At 47.6% G+C, this 14,877-nt stretch overlaps 2 protein-coding genes across 3 annotated transcripts; both read right to left on the bottom strand.

Moving 5' to 3' along the window:
* Positions 1-1,295: 1,295 nt before the first annotated feature.
* LOC123129782 (GDSL esterase/lipase At4g10955) lies at positions 1,296-9,434 on the bottom strand. Its single transcript, XM_044549810.1, has 4 exons — positions 9,390-9,434; positions 9,013-9,288; positions 3,039-3,256; positions 1,296-2,730 (listed from the first exon to the last, which is right to left on the bottom strand). The coding sequence occupies exons 1-4, from the start codon at positions 9,432-9,434 to the stop codon at positions 1,743-1,745; spliced, it is 1,527 nt and encodes a 508-aa protein (XP_044405745.1). The 3' UTR covers positions 1,296-1,742.
* A 286-nt stretch (positions 9,435-9,720) lies between these two features.
* Positions 9,721-12,771, bottom strand: LOC123128837 (uncharacterized). Of its 2 annotated transcripts, none has more exons than XM_044548938.1 (5): positions 12,430-12,771; positions 11,632-12,305; positions 11,082-11,234; positions 10,822-11,008; positions 9,721-10,119 (listed from the first exon to the last, which is right to left on the bottom strand). In XM_044548938.1, the coding sequence occupies exons 2-5, from the start codon at positions 12,184-12,186 to the stop codon at positions 10,040-10,042; spliced, it is 975 nt and encodes a 324-aa protein (XP_044404873.1). In that variant the 5' UTR covers positions 12,187-12,305; positions 12,430-12,771; the 3' UTR covers positions 9,721-10,039. The 2 variants fall into 2 exon arrangements, with proteins under 2 accessions (XP_044404873.1, XP_044404874.1); XM_044548939.1 differs by having other exon boundaries at positions 11,632-12,302.
* Between the last annotated feature and the right edge of the window lie 2,106 nt (positions 12,772-14,877).

Below are 14,877 nucleotides of genomic sequence, written 5' to 3'. Positions count from 1 at the left end.
TTCTCTTGCGTTGATCCGGTCATGGAAGAATTTAGTGAGCAAAGTTTGCTTCACATGATACACCAGACACATGAGATTTTCCCGGAATTGCTATATCCTTCCTATTATCTGAAAAATCGTTACATTCATGAACCTAAGAGGGGTTTGCACGAACTAATTGAACAATAGAGAATGACGGAACCGGGATGAATCATTTCTATCCTGCCTTAATAAGGCCAACTGGAACCGATCCCCTATCCAGCTATAAGGAAGGATAAATTCGGTTTCCCTGCCTATGCCACACCTAGCCGATCCCCTAAACCGAATAGAGGAGAATAATTTGTCCTCCACCCTATCCAATCCCTAAATATACTCCGTCTGGAGGCGATCGAGGATAAATTTTCTTCATGCAAAGGCCGTCTTGTGGCCAGCCGGCAACTCATGTGGCTCCCTTGTCGACGACGGTGACCTCCCCGGCGACTCCTGCCCGTACTACTATGGGTACGGCCACTGCATGCTGCTGCCAGTCGCCGCTGCCGGTGCATGCTGCTGCAGCTCGCCACTGCTGGTGTGCGCTGCTTGCCGCTGCTCCTCTCCTCATTGCGTGCTGCTGCTGCTGGCCGTCGCCGGTGCGTGCTGCTGCTCCTCCTCCCTGTTGCATGCTTCTGTTGTTATCCGCTGCTCCTCCCCGCTGTGTGCTTCTACTGTTGCGGCTCGCCGCCACCGATGTGTGCTGTTGTTGCTGCTCGCCGCTCCTCCTCCATGCTGCATGACGCTGATGTTGGTGCTGCTCGCCGCCGTCAGCATAAGCGTCGATCAGTGCAGGCAGAGGTGCGACGTCCGGCATGCTCTCCAGCGTTGCCGGTGTGGTCACCATGGTCGCATAGCAAGTGTTCGGTGAAATGTATGAGCCAAATTTACATTTACTCCATTATATATAGGGGATCGGCTAGGTTCGGCCAAAACTTAATGAAGTAAAAATACTCCACTAAAGGTTTACTTCGCCGGATCCTCTTTTATTTTAGGGGATCAGTTAGAAATGCCATAAGAAGCTATGATCTCTTTACTACTGCAACCACAAGTGCTGGTGTTGCGTAAACTCAAACGAAGTGCTCAGCAATGGAACGCCAACCACCAACATGGTTGATGATGTTTATAGCTATCCTATTGTGCTCGGCAACCTGTTTGATCTGGCGGAGCACTGCAAGCTTTTCTGGTTTGCTTGCAGAAGTGCCTTTGACGGAGGGGATTATGTTCTCTATTTCCTTGAAAAAATTGTTAACGTAACTAGAAGGAAGAATATCAGAAGATCTCAATTACTTGATGTACAAATAGATGTAACTAGATATAGACTCCGGATAGTTACCAAGGCGGTTGTCCGCCTACAAATATGTAACCACCCCGTCATGAGGGAGCATATGGTGCGCATTGCTAAATCCTAGCAACACGCTCCTCACCACATCAATACACACCACACTGGACGTCCTCCGAGAGGTCCGAACTGGTATAAACCCTCGCTCCCTGAGATTGGTCTCGATCAGCTTGCTGCCCTGTCCTGAACTAAATATCTGCCCAATGTATGTACTATCAAGGATGATCTAGTATGATCAGATACTCCATGTACATGCTCTTCCTCGGGTCAGATACGTCCTGTTATATCATGAGATACACAAGCAGGAGTAGCTAGGCACGCGTTTAGGTAATACTATTAAACTTGAGACACTTATTTTAGGATAGAGTGAGTATAATATAACATAGATATCTCATGCTCTGGGGTAGGTGAACTTCCTGCAGCTGAGCTTTAGCTCGCTGTCCGGCCTCCACCACTGCATGAGGTCGTGCGTGCCGAATGTTGTGTTGGAGTTCTTCCACAGCCTCGCGGACGGCAAGAGGTGCGGCTGCTCCTTGCTGCTGCCGATGAGGGAGGAGAGCATGTCGCGATACGACAGCTTCATGGCTGCCCTGCCGACGCCAGCGATGCGCTCCTCCACCTTCTGCCGCTGCTCGAAGTAGTCGATGAAACCCTGGCAAATGATGTCCCTCTCGTTCACGTACAGCTCCGGCACCCACGGGGAGAGGCGCTGGAACACTTTCTCCATGCGGGTGCAGTATGACCTCATGACCGTGGCCCCGAGCGCCGCCTTCACGAGGTAGCTCCCCGTGAACACGTCCTTCTTCGCCACCTCCGACGGGTTGAGGAGGTTGAAGGCCGGCATCGGTGACACGTTGGGCGGGTTGAAGAGGAAGGTCGGCAGGTACGCCTGGTGCTGCTCCGCCATGTCCCGCCCCACCTCCAGCGCCAGCGACGCGCCCAGCGAGTGCCCCGCCAGCCACAACACACAGCGCTCCGTGCCCTTACGGATGAGCATGTTGGCCACCGCCTGACGCGCCTTCTGGGTCCGTCTGCAGCATGGCAGGTCGCTGAGGAAGACCTTGATGTCGTTGTACAGGTCGTGGGCGGACTTTGGGTGCCGAGGCATGGTGCCGCGCAGGGCGAAAACGTAGTTTGGGGCCGACGGGTGGCGCTGCCACCCCGCGGGGGGGCAGTACTCGAATACGGCGCCGAAGATGAACTCGTCCGCGTTCTCGGTGCCGCACTTGAGCAGATCCCGCAGCTCGAAGTGGAAGCTCTGCCACCACGGCGGCGCCAACCCCATGTCATACACCCTGCACTTTGGCCGGTCCTCCTCCATGATGTAAGTAGCTTTCACAAGGCAAGCCGCGATGCAACGGCGGTGCTCCTCGTTGCTCCTGAAACGAAAATTCACCGTTTGTTAAACAACAATTCATTCATTCATGCATGCATGCAAAATATATACTTTGTAACAACGAATCCAATTACTATATACTAAGATTTTATATTGTAGTTCTAGTATAATCTTATAATGAAATAATTTCGTTTGACCTAGTTACTTGAATCATGTGTCACTCTAAAGGACCACCCTACGGTGGACTATTTGGAAACCTTAATGGTTCTACATGCTACAAAACGGACAAATTTCAGCTCCCAACTTTGCACTTAGTTCATCCATATTGGCACAATATATTACGATACGTACCAGTCAACGGATTGAGCTATGTGTTTGGGACCGCTGATGCAGAAGCAGTCACGGCCATGAGCTCCAGCATGTGGTGAGTTAAAGGAGGTACCGCCTGCGTAGTACTGCATTTTGCTCTGCTCTGCTCTGCTCTCCCACCGAGAGACGAGGCCTAGGAGGCACATATATATACATACATGCACGCATGGCAACCTGCAGATTTTAGGATTACCACGCATCTGCAGATGCGCAACAATAGCATGCACTAGGAATCCAATAATAATTCATCCCCTAAGAAAAAAATAGAGGAGAATATGAAAAATTGGCTGCGCTCCACGTCCATATCCATTAGGACGAAGATTAATGGCAAGGGACTATTTAATTTCCGTACTGATACACAGATATATATATATATATATATATTATATATATATATATATATATATATATATATATATATATATATATATATATAAGGACAATTAGGGCTGGAATTCGAGCCGAGTCGAGCCCGACTCGCTAGAGCTCGTTTCGTTAACAAGCTAGCTTGACTCGACTCGTTACTATAACGAGCTCAAACCCAAGATTGGCTCGACTCGCATAACTCGCGAGCTGGCTCGTTTAGCTTGTTAAGCTCGTTAAAGATATGAATATAAAACCCTCAAATATGATAAAAATGATTATGTATATATTAAACATGTACATCACCAAACAATTGTAATTTCCTTGTAACGCATGAGTCTCCTTTTGTTGTGCGCCTGGGACGCAAGGTGCTGAGTGCCTGATCTTTTTTTTTAATTGGGAGTGGCTGATCTTTTGTACCAAGCCTAATGAGTTACACGAGTACTCCTGAGATTGACTTGTTCAACTAAGTCTATAAACGGTCTTAAAGTAAAGCTCGGCTCGACTCGTTATTCTTCGAGTTCGAGTCGATTTGAGCTGAGCCGAGTCACGAGCTACTCGTCTAGCTTGCGAGCTTTGAGCTTTTTTTTGGACCTCAATAAGTTCCGAACGTTCGGAATTTAAGCCTGCTAATCCGAACTCTTTTCATGGCAACCTTACTTAAGGCGATGTTGACAAACATGGCAATTTTCTGACAAAAAATCAAACTGGAAGGAAGTTGCCACGTGTTAATAACTAAAGTTGCCACCTTGCAGCAACTAAAGTTGCTATCAAAAAACGTTCGGGGTTACATGCTTAAATTCCGAAAGTTCGGGATTTATCTATTCCGTTTTTTTTCTCAGCCCTAAGGACAATAATAAGGTACTACTATTACCCTGCAGATATGTATTATATGATTTTTAAAAGTGGATTATTCACCATAATCTGAAATTATCGGCTCTGTATCTGCATCCATTTATTATCAGCTATACATATGGGGGAAGGGAGAGGAAAAGTATCGGACAAGATTTAAGCGTTATCTATCCATATATGCTCTGCTTTCGTACCTGTAGGTACTAGGAATATATTTACCTGTTAACCAAAAATTTGACAACAAAAAGATTTATAACCATATATGTAGGTTATCTATACTTTCAACCGTCTTCATTCATGATCATAGATGCTGCGACCAGAAGGGCACCGTCGGGGAGCACTGGTGCTACACATAGTTGGAGTTAATTGCCAAAGATATTTTTATGAAATATATATGGTGCAGTCGCAGGCGCTCACATATACGTGGGCATACTCACTCTTACAACCATGAACGCACATACACCATACCCCGATGAACGCCTATGGAATATTGGCCGGTAGATCTTTAGAGTCGAAGCCACACAGACACATTATTGTCGAGGGATACATCGCCAACCAGCTACCAGTGAAAGAACGTACCAATTACAGGAGTTTATTGCTCCCTTTGTAAACTAATATAAAAATGTTTAGATTACTAAAGTAGTGTTCTAAACGCTCTTATATTAGTTTACGGAGGGAGTACTTGTTTTCTAGCTATTCGGCTGGTGTGCGGTTTGCCTTTCTTTGATTCTGCATGGGGATTGCCCATGACTCTTTCCATTTTAATTTGCCAGAGATCTAACGATTGTGCGCCGCACGATGCAGAGGGCGGGGATCTCATTCCATGTACCATTATCTTAGGAATATCTAATAAACCAAAATCATGATTCAGGAAAAATACAAATTTCTGGTTTGTTAGGTGTGGAACAGCGTGACCTTTGATGGAATTTTTTGGTTTGTTAGGTGTGGAATAACATGGGAATCTCTCTTTACCCGAGCATCTAATGAACCGAGACCATGACTTATGTAAAGGAGCATCTAATGAACCGGGACCGGGATCAGTACAGAACAAAGCAAAGCTTATAGACAAGATCATATAGTAGCTAGCAAGTTGCAAAATTCCGATGCCATTTTCATATGTGGACGTCTGCCGAACACAAAAAGCATGTATTGACTTGACTTTGCTTGACTTGCCTAAAGATCTTTTTGCTTGACTTGATAGACCCAGAAAGTTGTTGGCACCACGACACTATCTGTTATATAAATGATATCCAGGTCCTGTTGAATTCAAATTTGCAGAGCCGGGCATGCGGCCCGCCCCTGCTTTTCAAAGGTAGAAACTCATCGCAGGGGCAGTTCGTGCTATCACCGGCTCCTGGAATATTACTGCATTTTAATTGAATTTTGTTTCCCGTGAAATTTGCAATTGCCATTTCCTGTTAAAGTTTTTGTTTCCCACCAGTTTCAACTATTTTTTCACCAAATCTAGGAGGAACTTATCAGCATTTAATATACATATTAAATAAAAACTAACATTATTTCAATACAAACCATGAGGATATTCATCTTCAAAGTGCACATTATTGCTAAATTACACACATTGGACAGATTTGTTTGTACTCGTGAATAATACTTCCACTTTTGGTCCCACTACTCACGAAGAGGATGTTGTCTTCTTCTGTCGCTAATTCATGGGAAGGGTCGACCCTATGGTTGACAGTTATGAACTAAAGGATGTTTCTCTTCTAGCTCGTGACTCACTTAAGGGATCGGACGCAACTGCAATAAACACAAGGAAAAGTAATTGTGAGAGACGGTGCAACGTACACCTATACATATACTCCCTCCGTTCCAAAATAGATGACTCAACTTTGTACTGACTTTATATGATGAGCTGATTGAATATTGGCTTACTTCTTCGTGGTTCGTTCTGTACCTTCGGGGTTCATTCTACACAGGTTAGGCTACGCACTTGTGCTGGAGACAGAGGGACCGGAGCGTTAATTGTAAAAAAAAAGACTACTGAATCAAAGTCTCCCTTCAAATTGATGTTGATCTTGCCGGTGGCCTATCCTATCCTTCTCCACTTCGATGACCTCGAGCACGGCGCCATGCTTCGTGTCCGTTCTGGCGTACGTGGCGGCGTTTGAAGGATTTCTAGGTGGCCTGCAGACCCTAGCACAACCCTACGTATGCTTGTCCGGGCTCGTGTTCTTAGGTTTTTAGGGTTTCCAGAGGGAAACCAGCCACCGGTTTTTGCAAAGGCAACCGCAGGAAGATCCGTAGCTTGGTTCATCTCACAACCCCTCAGGTCCTTCTCACATGAATCATGACATCCATCACAAAGACCAATATAGGCTGTTACTAGAAATGGCATATCCCCAAGGAAAGGCGTCGCACCATGAAAATTGCTAATTTGCAGTGAGATAAGATCAGGGGCAAAAATCCGAATGTGGAATTCCTGAGGGACACTACATTGCTCTGTGATGCAGAGACGCTTTAGTGATTTGGATGATATCTTATGTGCATAAATGTCGCAATATTCCATCTTAAGTTCCTCTAATACTGGGCAACCTGAGAAATTCATAGCAGAGCATGTAACATCTTGAAGGTGTAAGATCTTCAAGTGACTGGAGATGAGAGGCATATCTAGTATTATTGCGTCATCATCAATGTGACCAGCTCTGAGCAGGAGCTCCTTAACTTGGCACTCTAGAGCGTAATCGATCAACAACTCTGTGTTGGTGTATATCAAGTCGGTATGATGCGGATGATCATCAGGGGAGGTACTGATCTCGCACTTGGGGAGAGGCGAGTTTCCACGGAGTTGGATGAACAACTTCACCAACTGTTCGCATCGCTCACAATGGATGGCATTAAAGTGCATGTTGGTGGTGCGTCTCCATAATGCGCGCCACCTGGTGTCTAGCACACAAGTCTTGAGGGCATCTTCTGGCGGAAGAAGGGACAACACATGATGGAGGAGGTCGTCGGTGAGATCACCGAGGCGGTCCTTGCGGCCCTTTGCAGCCATCACAAACTTTCCATCAAACAGGTGCCGCGTGCTGAGGGAGCGGGCAAAAAAAATCAGTGGAAACATGAGAAAGAAGGGAACCGCAAAGTCGATCGAGGTCTAGAGAAAAAGGAACCTGAGCAGCAAGCTCCGGCCGCCAATAGCAGCAGGAACAAACAGGGAGAGGAAGACGCCTCCTACCATTCCTCCCGTATTTAAACCACAAGGGGAGAGCAGACGATTCGGCGCCATCCCTCTATTCTCCATGTCCCATTATTGCCAAGATCATCTCTCGCAATCGTACTATACTCCGCTAATAATTGTCGTGATCGGAAAATGATCCTATCAGATAAGGGCTTTTTCCTCTAGACCCATCTAAGCACATGCCACGTGTCCCCACTGGTTTCAAAGCAGCCTTTTTCTACAAAGACTCTGTTCCACTTTTCTCTCTCTCCCCCAAATCCACAAGATTGTGGGTTCCAAAAACAAAATCCAAAAGATCGCCGGTGCTATTTCCACAAGATCTTCAACGGTAAGGCACTCATCGGCCAAAGCAACCTTCAGCAAGACAAGTCCGACGAGCGAGGTGTTATCATCTAAGAACCACGACCGTGTGGTCTATCCCCGACATGACGCCATAGGCTCCGGCGTTCACTGTGTGCAGCTGATTTCAACATCTCATCCAAAAGATAGTCCAGTGTCTAAAACATTTCTAGCAAAACTAAATAGAGCGAGAGATACTCTGGGGAATATAAACTCATGCAGTCAAAGGCGGGGTGCACAGACCCAATTTCCATTATTTTGACCAACCATTAGAGCAACTCCAACGGGGCGACCCAAACAGACGCGCGCTTTGTCCGTTTTTTATCCGTTTGGGTCGGCCAGGCGAACATCGGCGTCCGCATTTTAAAATGGGTTGGCTTGACCGCCCAACGGGGAGGCCGACCCAAATGTGCCGGCGTGAGAAAAAAACAAGTTGCACGAAATGAACATAATTAAACATAAAAGTGGCCGGTCAAACGCTGGCCAAAATCCACCTAGATCTAATAAACATTAAATAAAACATTAAAAAAAAGTCTGTGCCCGCCTGCTGCCGTCCTGCATGCTGCCCTAGACGTCGTCGGCCTTGCCCTTGCCCTTGCCCTCGACGCCGCTGTCGTCGGTGAGGTCGATGAAGACCGGAGCAGGGCCAGCCCACCCGAACGCCGCCTGGTACGCTGCCAGGGCAGCCTCCTCCCGCGTCTGCTGGGGCGGCGGCATTCTGGCAAGCCGCGCGCGCTCCTCCTCCTCCTCGAGCCGGAGCGCCTCCGCGTCGCGTTGGAGCATGGCATCGTAGCGCATCTGCTCCTCGCCGGAGGCCTGCTCCTGGCGGAGCCAGTGCTCCTTCCATCGCTCGAGGTGGGCCGCCTCTTCCTCCGGCGTCGCGGCGAAGTGGATGGGAGGCGCGCTCACCCACTCGCGGTACTGGCCCATCCACGAGTAGGCCTCCTCCGGCCAAGTGGGTGGAGGCGGGGAGCGCTTACGCGACGGCTCCGGCTCTGGCTTGGGTTGTATGGGCGGCGACCGCGGAGGCGGCGGCACGAAGAGCGGGGTGTGGACGGAGTCCCCCGATGCCGACAGGGCAAGGGCTTGCTCCAGCTCATCCCAGTGCGCGTCCTCCTCGATGCGGCTAGCCTCCAGCGCGTGCTGCAGGGCCTCCTCGAGGGCGGCTTGGTACTCCGCCTCCGCCTCCATGTCTTTCGGCTCTACCTGCGGGGGCGGCGGTGGGAACGGCGGCGGGACGGCGTCGACACCCGAGTGTCGTTGCTCCTCGTGTTCAAGGGCGAACCAAGCCTCCCAGTTAGGAGAGTCGGCGGCGTACTCGGGCAGCCGACGCTGCTCCGGCGTGAGCAGCGCGCGGCGCCGGCGCACCTCGTCGTCGTGCGCCCGCTGGGTCCGCGGAACCGCCGGCACCGGGATCCGGTTTGGATCCAAATGCCAATGGTGTGGCAGCGTCACGTCGGGGTAGGGGAGGGGCTGCCTGTACTCCCAGTGCCACCGCGCTTGGTGCACCGAGATGTGCAGGCGCCGGCGCCCAGGGCGGAAACGCGCCGATGGTGGAGGGGGGGCACGGGATGACAAGGCACCGGGGTGCCCTTCCCCTTGCCATTGCTTTTGCCGAAGAGGCCCATGGCGCGCGCTAGGGTTTGCGGTCGCCGACGAGGAAGCAAAGGAAGTGGTGGGGGGCCAGATGTGGACGTGAGAAGTGGATGAGGCCGACCCCGCCGCACGCGTGGTTAAAAAAAGACGCGCGCACTAGCTGACGTGTGGGCCCGCTGTCGGTGCTCATCATAAATAAGACGATCGGTGGCGGTTGGGTGGCCGCCAGGTGGGACGCGGCGGACAGCGAGGAGACGCGCGGCGCGTCCGCGCTGACGCATTCCAAGCGCAATTTTGGGCCGGAAATGGGTCGGCGCGGACGCCGGGCGGACACAATTTGAGTTTGGGTCGGCGCGTTGGGCCGCCACTTTTGTTCGCGCCAACCCAAACAGACGCGGGCGCACGAAATGGGTCGCCCCATTGGAGTTGCTCTTACGACTTCAACGAACTGCAAAACATTTTGCTGAGTTGCACCACACAGCCAACAAACCATTTTCTAGCACATCACCGAAAGATAGAAAGCTAGAAACTAAAAGTGGCGATAACAGCCACCAGGACCACCATCGCATTCTTATTCAGAGAGCCACAAAAGGCTTTAGACCAACATCACACGCAAGCACGCATTGCATCTCAGCTCTCAGATGTCGTCGCTGGTGGAAACTGCAACTAATGCTGCAGTAGATGGAAGCAGCGGCAAAGGCTTCTGGAAACTGAAACCTACACAAAACATGACAATGAAACAAGTTTAGTTCCTACATCCAAAATCTCAACTATCAGGTGATATTAAACAGATTTATTTCCCAGGCCCGACCAAATTTGTTTGTTAGCTTCGAAATCTAGCTTTGTGAGAGCTTTATATATGACCATTCAGATGCCTCAAGACTCAGAGAGCTTCAAACCTCAGAAGTACTGTGGAATGAATGCAATTTGGCCATCAATCTCTAGTTCTCTACTCGTCAAACTGACAACTGGCTAGGAATAGAAGTGAAAACAATGAGGAACTACACTATCCCCCATCAGTTGATGATTCTTATTAAATGGACTGTACCAACTGGAGAGCAAACATAAAAGCTAAATTTCAAGACAAGAAGAACTGCTATTTCCATCAGTAGTTATAAACAGTAAAAAAACACAGGATCAAAACCAAATGATCTATCATGGATGAAACAGATTTACAGGCACATCAGTAATGTTTGGTAACTATTGTATTATAACCAGTAATAATAGAACAATTAATTTTGGCAAAACTTAACAGCCATTCTGAAGTACACCAACACACAATCCAATAATGGATACTGAATATAAATAGAATTCAAAATGGTGTCATAAACCCTAATTGTTATTTAATTACAACAGACATGATAGAACAAGTAGGAAGATCACAGAAAAAACCCATAAAGAATGACAAAGGTTACTTACGGTCTGAGTAAGGCCATTGCTCCGTGATGCTAATTTGATCACGAAGTATGCCACATGTACTCAAGATCTTCAAAATCTTGTGAACTCCCTCATCAACCTTTGTACATTCAATGTTGACAACCTTAAGGTTCGAGCACAAAAATGATTGTTCGATCTTTTCTTGTGCTCCCGTTGCTCTAACAAGTTCCTATGATGAAAAATATTTAGTAAGATCAACAGAAATAATTCCTTTAACAACAAAACAATGAATTCATATATACCTTAGTGTCACCAAGCTGAAGAGTGAGCGTCTCAAGAATTGGTGAGTGTTGGAGAATGCACAGTAGGTCAATAGTCGTAAACCACTCATTGATTAATAGGGTCTCTAGTTTGTCAAATACTGGGCAGTATTTTAAATCCCAGCTGTAGATAAACTGGACAAATAGCAAGGAACAAAATGAAACTTTGAGACTCTAGGAGATGAAATAATTTTGGGTAGTAGGAACTTTGGGTAGATACTTTAATTTCAAACTACCAGATAGCAAAGGAACAAAAAAGAACTATGAGACTCAAGAAGACGAAATAAATTTAATAAGTAGGAAGTTTGGGTAGATATTTTAGTTTCAGACATAAGTAAGGAAATACAGAACTACACCTAAAGCCCTGTAAATAAATTTTATCCAATCAAGCCACTATGTTACAAATCATTGATTCAAACCCATCGGTGGAGATAAAAGTAGCAAACCATGGCAATGAGAATAAGTATATGCAGGTTAAACAATGAACAAAGAATAACAATAAGAGTAAAAAAGGATGTAAGTGCAAATGTACCATGTCAGTGTAAATATCAGCTATCAACTCCAAATTAACAGCATTGGACAAACCATGGAGAAGCACACCCTCATCAACGGGATAAGCATGACAACTGCAGTCATCAAGGTCATAGTCCTGCCAGCTACCACGACACAAATGATAGCAATCATTGTCAAGCCAAATGTAAGCTGTTTCTAGAGATGGCATGTATTCAAGGGAAGGGGTCAAGCCATCAAAATTATCAAGTTGCAGTGAGATAAGACCCGGAGCAAATATCCGAATGTGAAACTTCGTAGGGAAGGAACAAAAGTCGGTAATGCAGAGACGCTTTAGCGATTTGGAAGATATCCTGCGTGCATCAATGTAGCAATCTTGCATCTCTAGTTCCTCCAATACCGAGCAGCGCGAGAAATTCAGAGTGGAGCGTTTTAGGTCAACCCGATTAAGGTGTAGGATCTTCAAGTGCTGGGAGATGAGAGGCACATCGAGTACTAGTGGGTCATACTCAATGTCATTATCATCATCTTCTTCATTATCATCATCGGGTGTCGAGCACGCAAGTCTGCAGAGCATCAGCCGCAGGCAGAAAGGACAGCACGTGCCGGAGGAGGTCGTCGGTGAGGTCGCCGAAGTGACACTTGCCGCTCGCCGCTGTCTTCTTGTGCATTCCGTCGAACAGGTGGCGCGCCCTGCTGGAGCGGAAGAAAAGAATCAGCAAAAACAGGAGAAAAAAGGGGAATCTAGCATCCGAAATCTGGGAATCGAGTAGGCAGCATCAGCCGAGCTCGAATCTGGAATCCAGGAGCAGGCGGTTACTGATATCCGGCGCAAGTCAGCGCCGACCGTCGTCCCCCGGCTCCCGCAGCCAGGCCCTGCCCCTGGCTTCCACTCCCCTCGGAGTCCTCGGTCTTCTTCCGGGGCCGCCGGAGCTCGTTGTGTCCGGGAGCGAGAGGGCGGCGCCGCTAGTAGACGAGCAGTTCGAGCGGGGGAGGAGCGCGGCGCCGGCGCGGGGTGGATACTGGAAATGGCAGCTGCGTTGCGCTGACGGACACACAAGAAACCACATGGGCAGGTTCTTAGGAGCTTCAGCATTAAAAATTAAGTTCATCACTGAAGCAAGTACGCTGGAAGCTATTGCTGCGAGGGAAGGGCAAGCCTTGGCGGAAGATCTTTATAAAACAAAATTCAGATTGCATCGGATTGCAAGCGGGTGGTAGAAGAGGTCCACAAAAGCTCGTCATCAGAGTATGGAGCTATAGTGCATGAAATAATACATCGTGCTAATTCTTTTATGTTATGTAAAGTAGTCCATGAGTTTAGGAGCTTAAATTTCGAGGCTCACAATCTCGCTAAGTATACTTTGTCTCTGGGTTTTGGCCGTTGTGTGTGGTTGGGTCAGCCTGGAGAGCTTGATTTTGTACCGTTAAGCATTATGGAGAGTGAATAAAGCATGCGAGGTTGTCTCAAAAAAAAAACAAGAGGTTAATTTTTTCTTCTCTCTTTTTTGATAATTAATATTTTTCTTTTCTCCTAAAAACAAAACAGGTTTACTTTTTAGATTATTTGTAAGTTACCCAAAAAATAAATTGTGTGCTAGAGCACCCTATAAAAAGTGTTAAAAACACTCTTATACTATTATGGAACGAAAAGAGTACCGTTTACAAGAAGTTGAGGCAAAACAAAATGCCTCCAACAGCTCCCGTAAACCCGAATATGTTACGAAATCCCGTATAATCACAGGCAAGTTTACAGGAAGAAAGTTTTTTCATATAATTTTGACGGATGGATAACCGCTTGAAACTTCACGACAAGGAGATTCTTGCGTCACGTCGGCTCGCCGCCGGTCACTGCCACATTGGGTTGCCACTGTGCGCCATCAGATCGGGCACTGTCGCCACACCGCGCCACCGTCGCCACGCCACCACACCGTAAATTTCATAATCATCCCGTAAAAGTGATTTTAGTAGGGGAGCTATTGGAGTTGCTCTTAGTGGATCGCCCTCTCCCGTCTCCCGACAGCCGCCCCAACCACTATTCCACACCACCTACGACTGGCATCATCAGCGTGCCACCTCGCTGGCAACCCTTGTACTCTCGTCCATCGACAACATTATAGACAACCGTGTTGTATCCATCTCCCGCGTGTTCCAGGTACGCCATTGCACCCCCCCCCCCCTCTTTCCCTCAGTGTTGCATGGATATAATTGGCACTTCAACTATTTGAGTTAACTTACATGTAGCAAACACATTATTTTTCACAAGGTAAAGTCAAAACATGCAAATTCTAGTGTTTTATTTGTTTTTTTCCTTCTCGACTCCTTTTACGTGCTTTTTTCTGTCGACGGTGTTGTTGCGAGTGACGGATAATTTTGCCTTACATAATAACGGTGTTTGAGCCAGAGAATCAATCTAGGATTTATCTATCCCTCCCCTATCCCTTGGCAACTAGGGCAAACTTCCCCTCTCCAAACTTCATCAGCGAGCCCGTGGATTCGCCTCCCCTCTGCCTGCCACTCCCGTGGGCAATGGCTGGTGGCGTGAGGGGAATCTCGATGCCTCTGCTCTAGTTAGTAGCTTAGGTTAAGGTTTTTTAGTCCTTGCAGGTGCGGCGCTCGGGCAGATGGCGACGCTTCTTCTTCGAGTTTGTCTTTCGAGCTCCGATCCTCCTTGAGTTAGTCCATCTAGACATAGTCGACGGAGCACCGACGTAGAATCCTGCCGTCTCCTTGGGAAGGTGAGGTTAGGGTTTCTCGTCATGTTGCGAGATTTGGTGTCAGGTATTTCTGATTTATTCAAGGGTTCAGTGACAATGGTTGCAGCTCTAGGGCGCCGGTCCTTAGGGGCACGTGCATAAAGACTTTCCCACTATCATCATCGACAAGGTCAAGCCAGTTTCAATAGGGGAGCGCGGCGTAGGTGCGGGGTGGATACTGGAAATGGCAGCTGCGTTACGCTGATGGACACACAAGAGGTTAATATTTTCTTCTCTCTTTTTTGATAATTAATGTTTTTCTTTTCTCCTAAAAACAAAACAGGTTTATTTTTCAGGTTATTTGTAAGTCACCCAGAAAATAAATTGCGCGTTAGAGCACCCTATAAAAAGTGTCAAAAACACTTTTATATTATGAAATGAAGGGATTACCGTTTACAAGAAGTTGAGACAAAACAAAAAATGCCTTCAACGGCTCCCGTAAACCCGAATATTTTATGGAATCCCTTACAATCACCTCCTCCGTCCTGCAAGTTTACGGGAAGAAAGTTTTT

This window comes from Triticum aestivum, chromosome 6A (assembly GCF_018294505.1).
Source record: "Triticum aestivum cultivar Chinese Spring chromosome 6A, IWGSC CS RefSeq v2.1, whole genome shotgun sequence".
NCBI classification, from domain to species: Eukaryota; Viridiplantae; Streptophyta; class Magnoliopsida; order Poales; family Poaceae; genus Triticum; species Triticum aestivum.
This window is presented reverse-complemented; position numbering and strand designations above follow the sequence as displayed.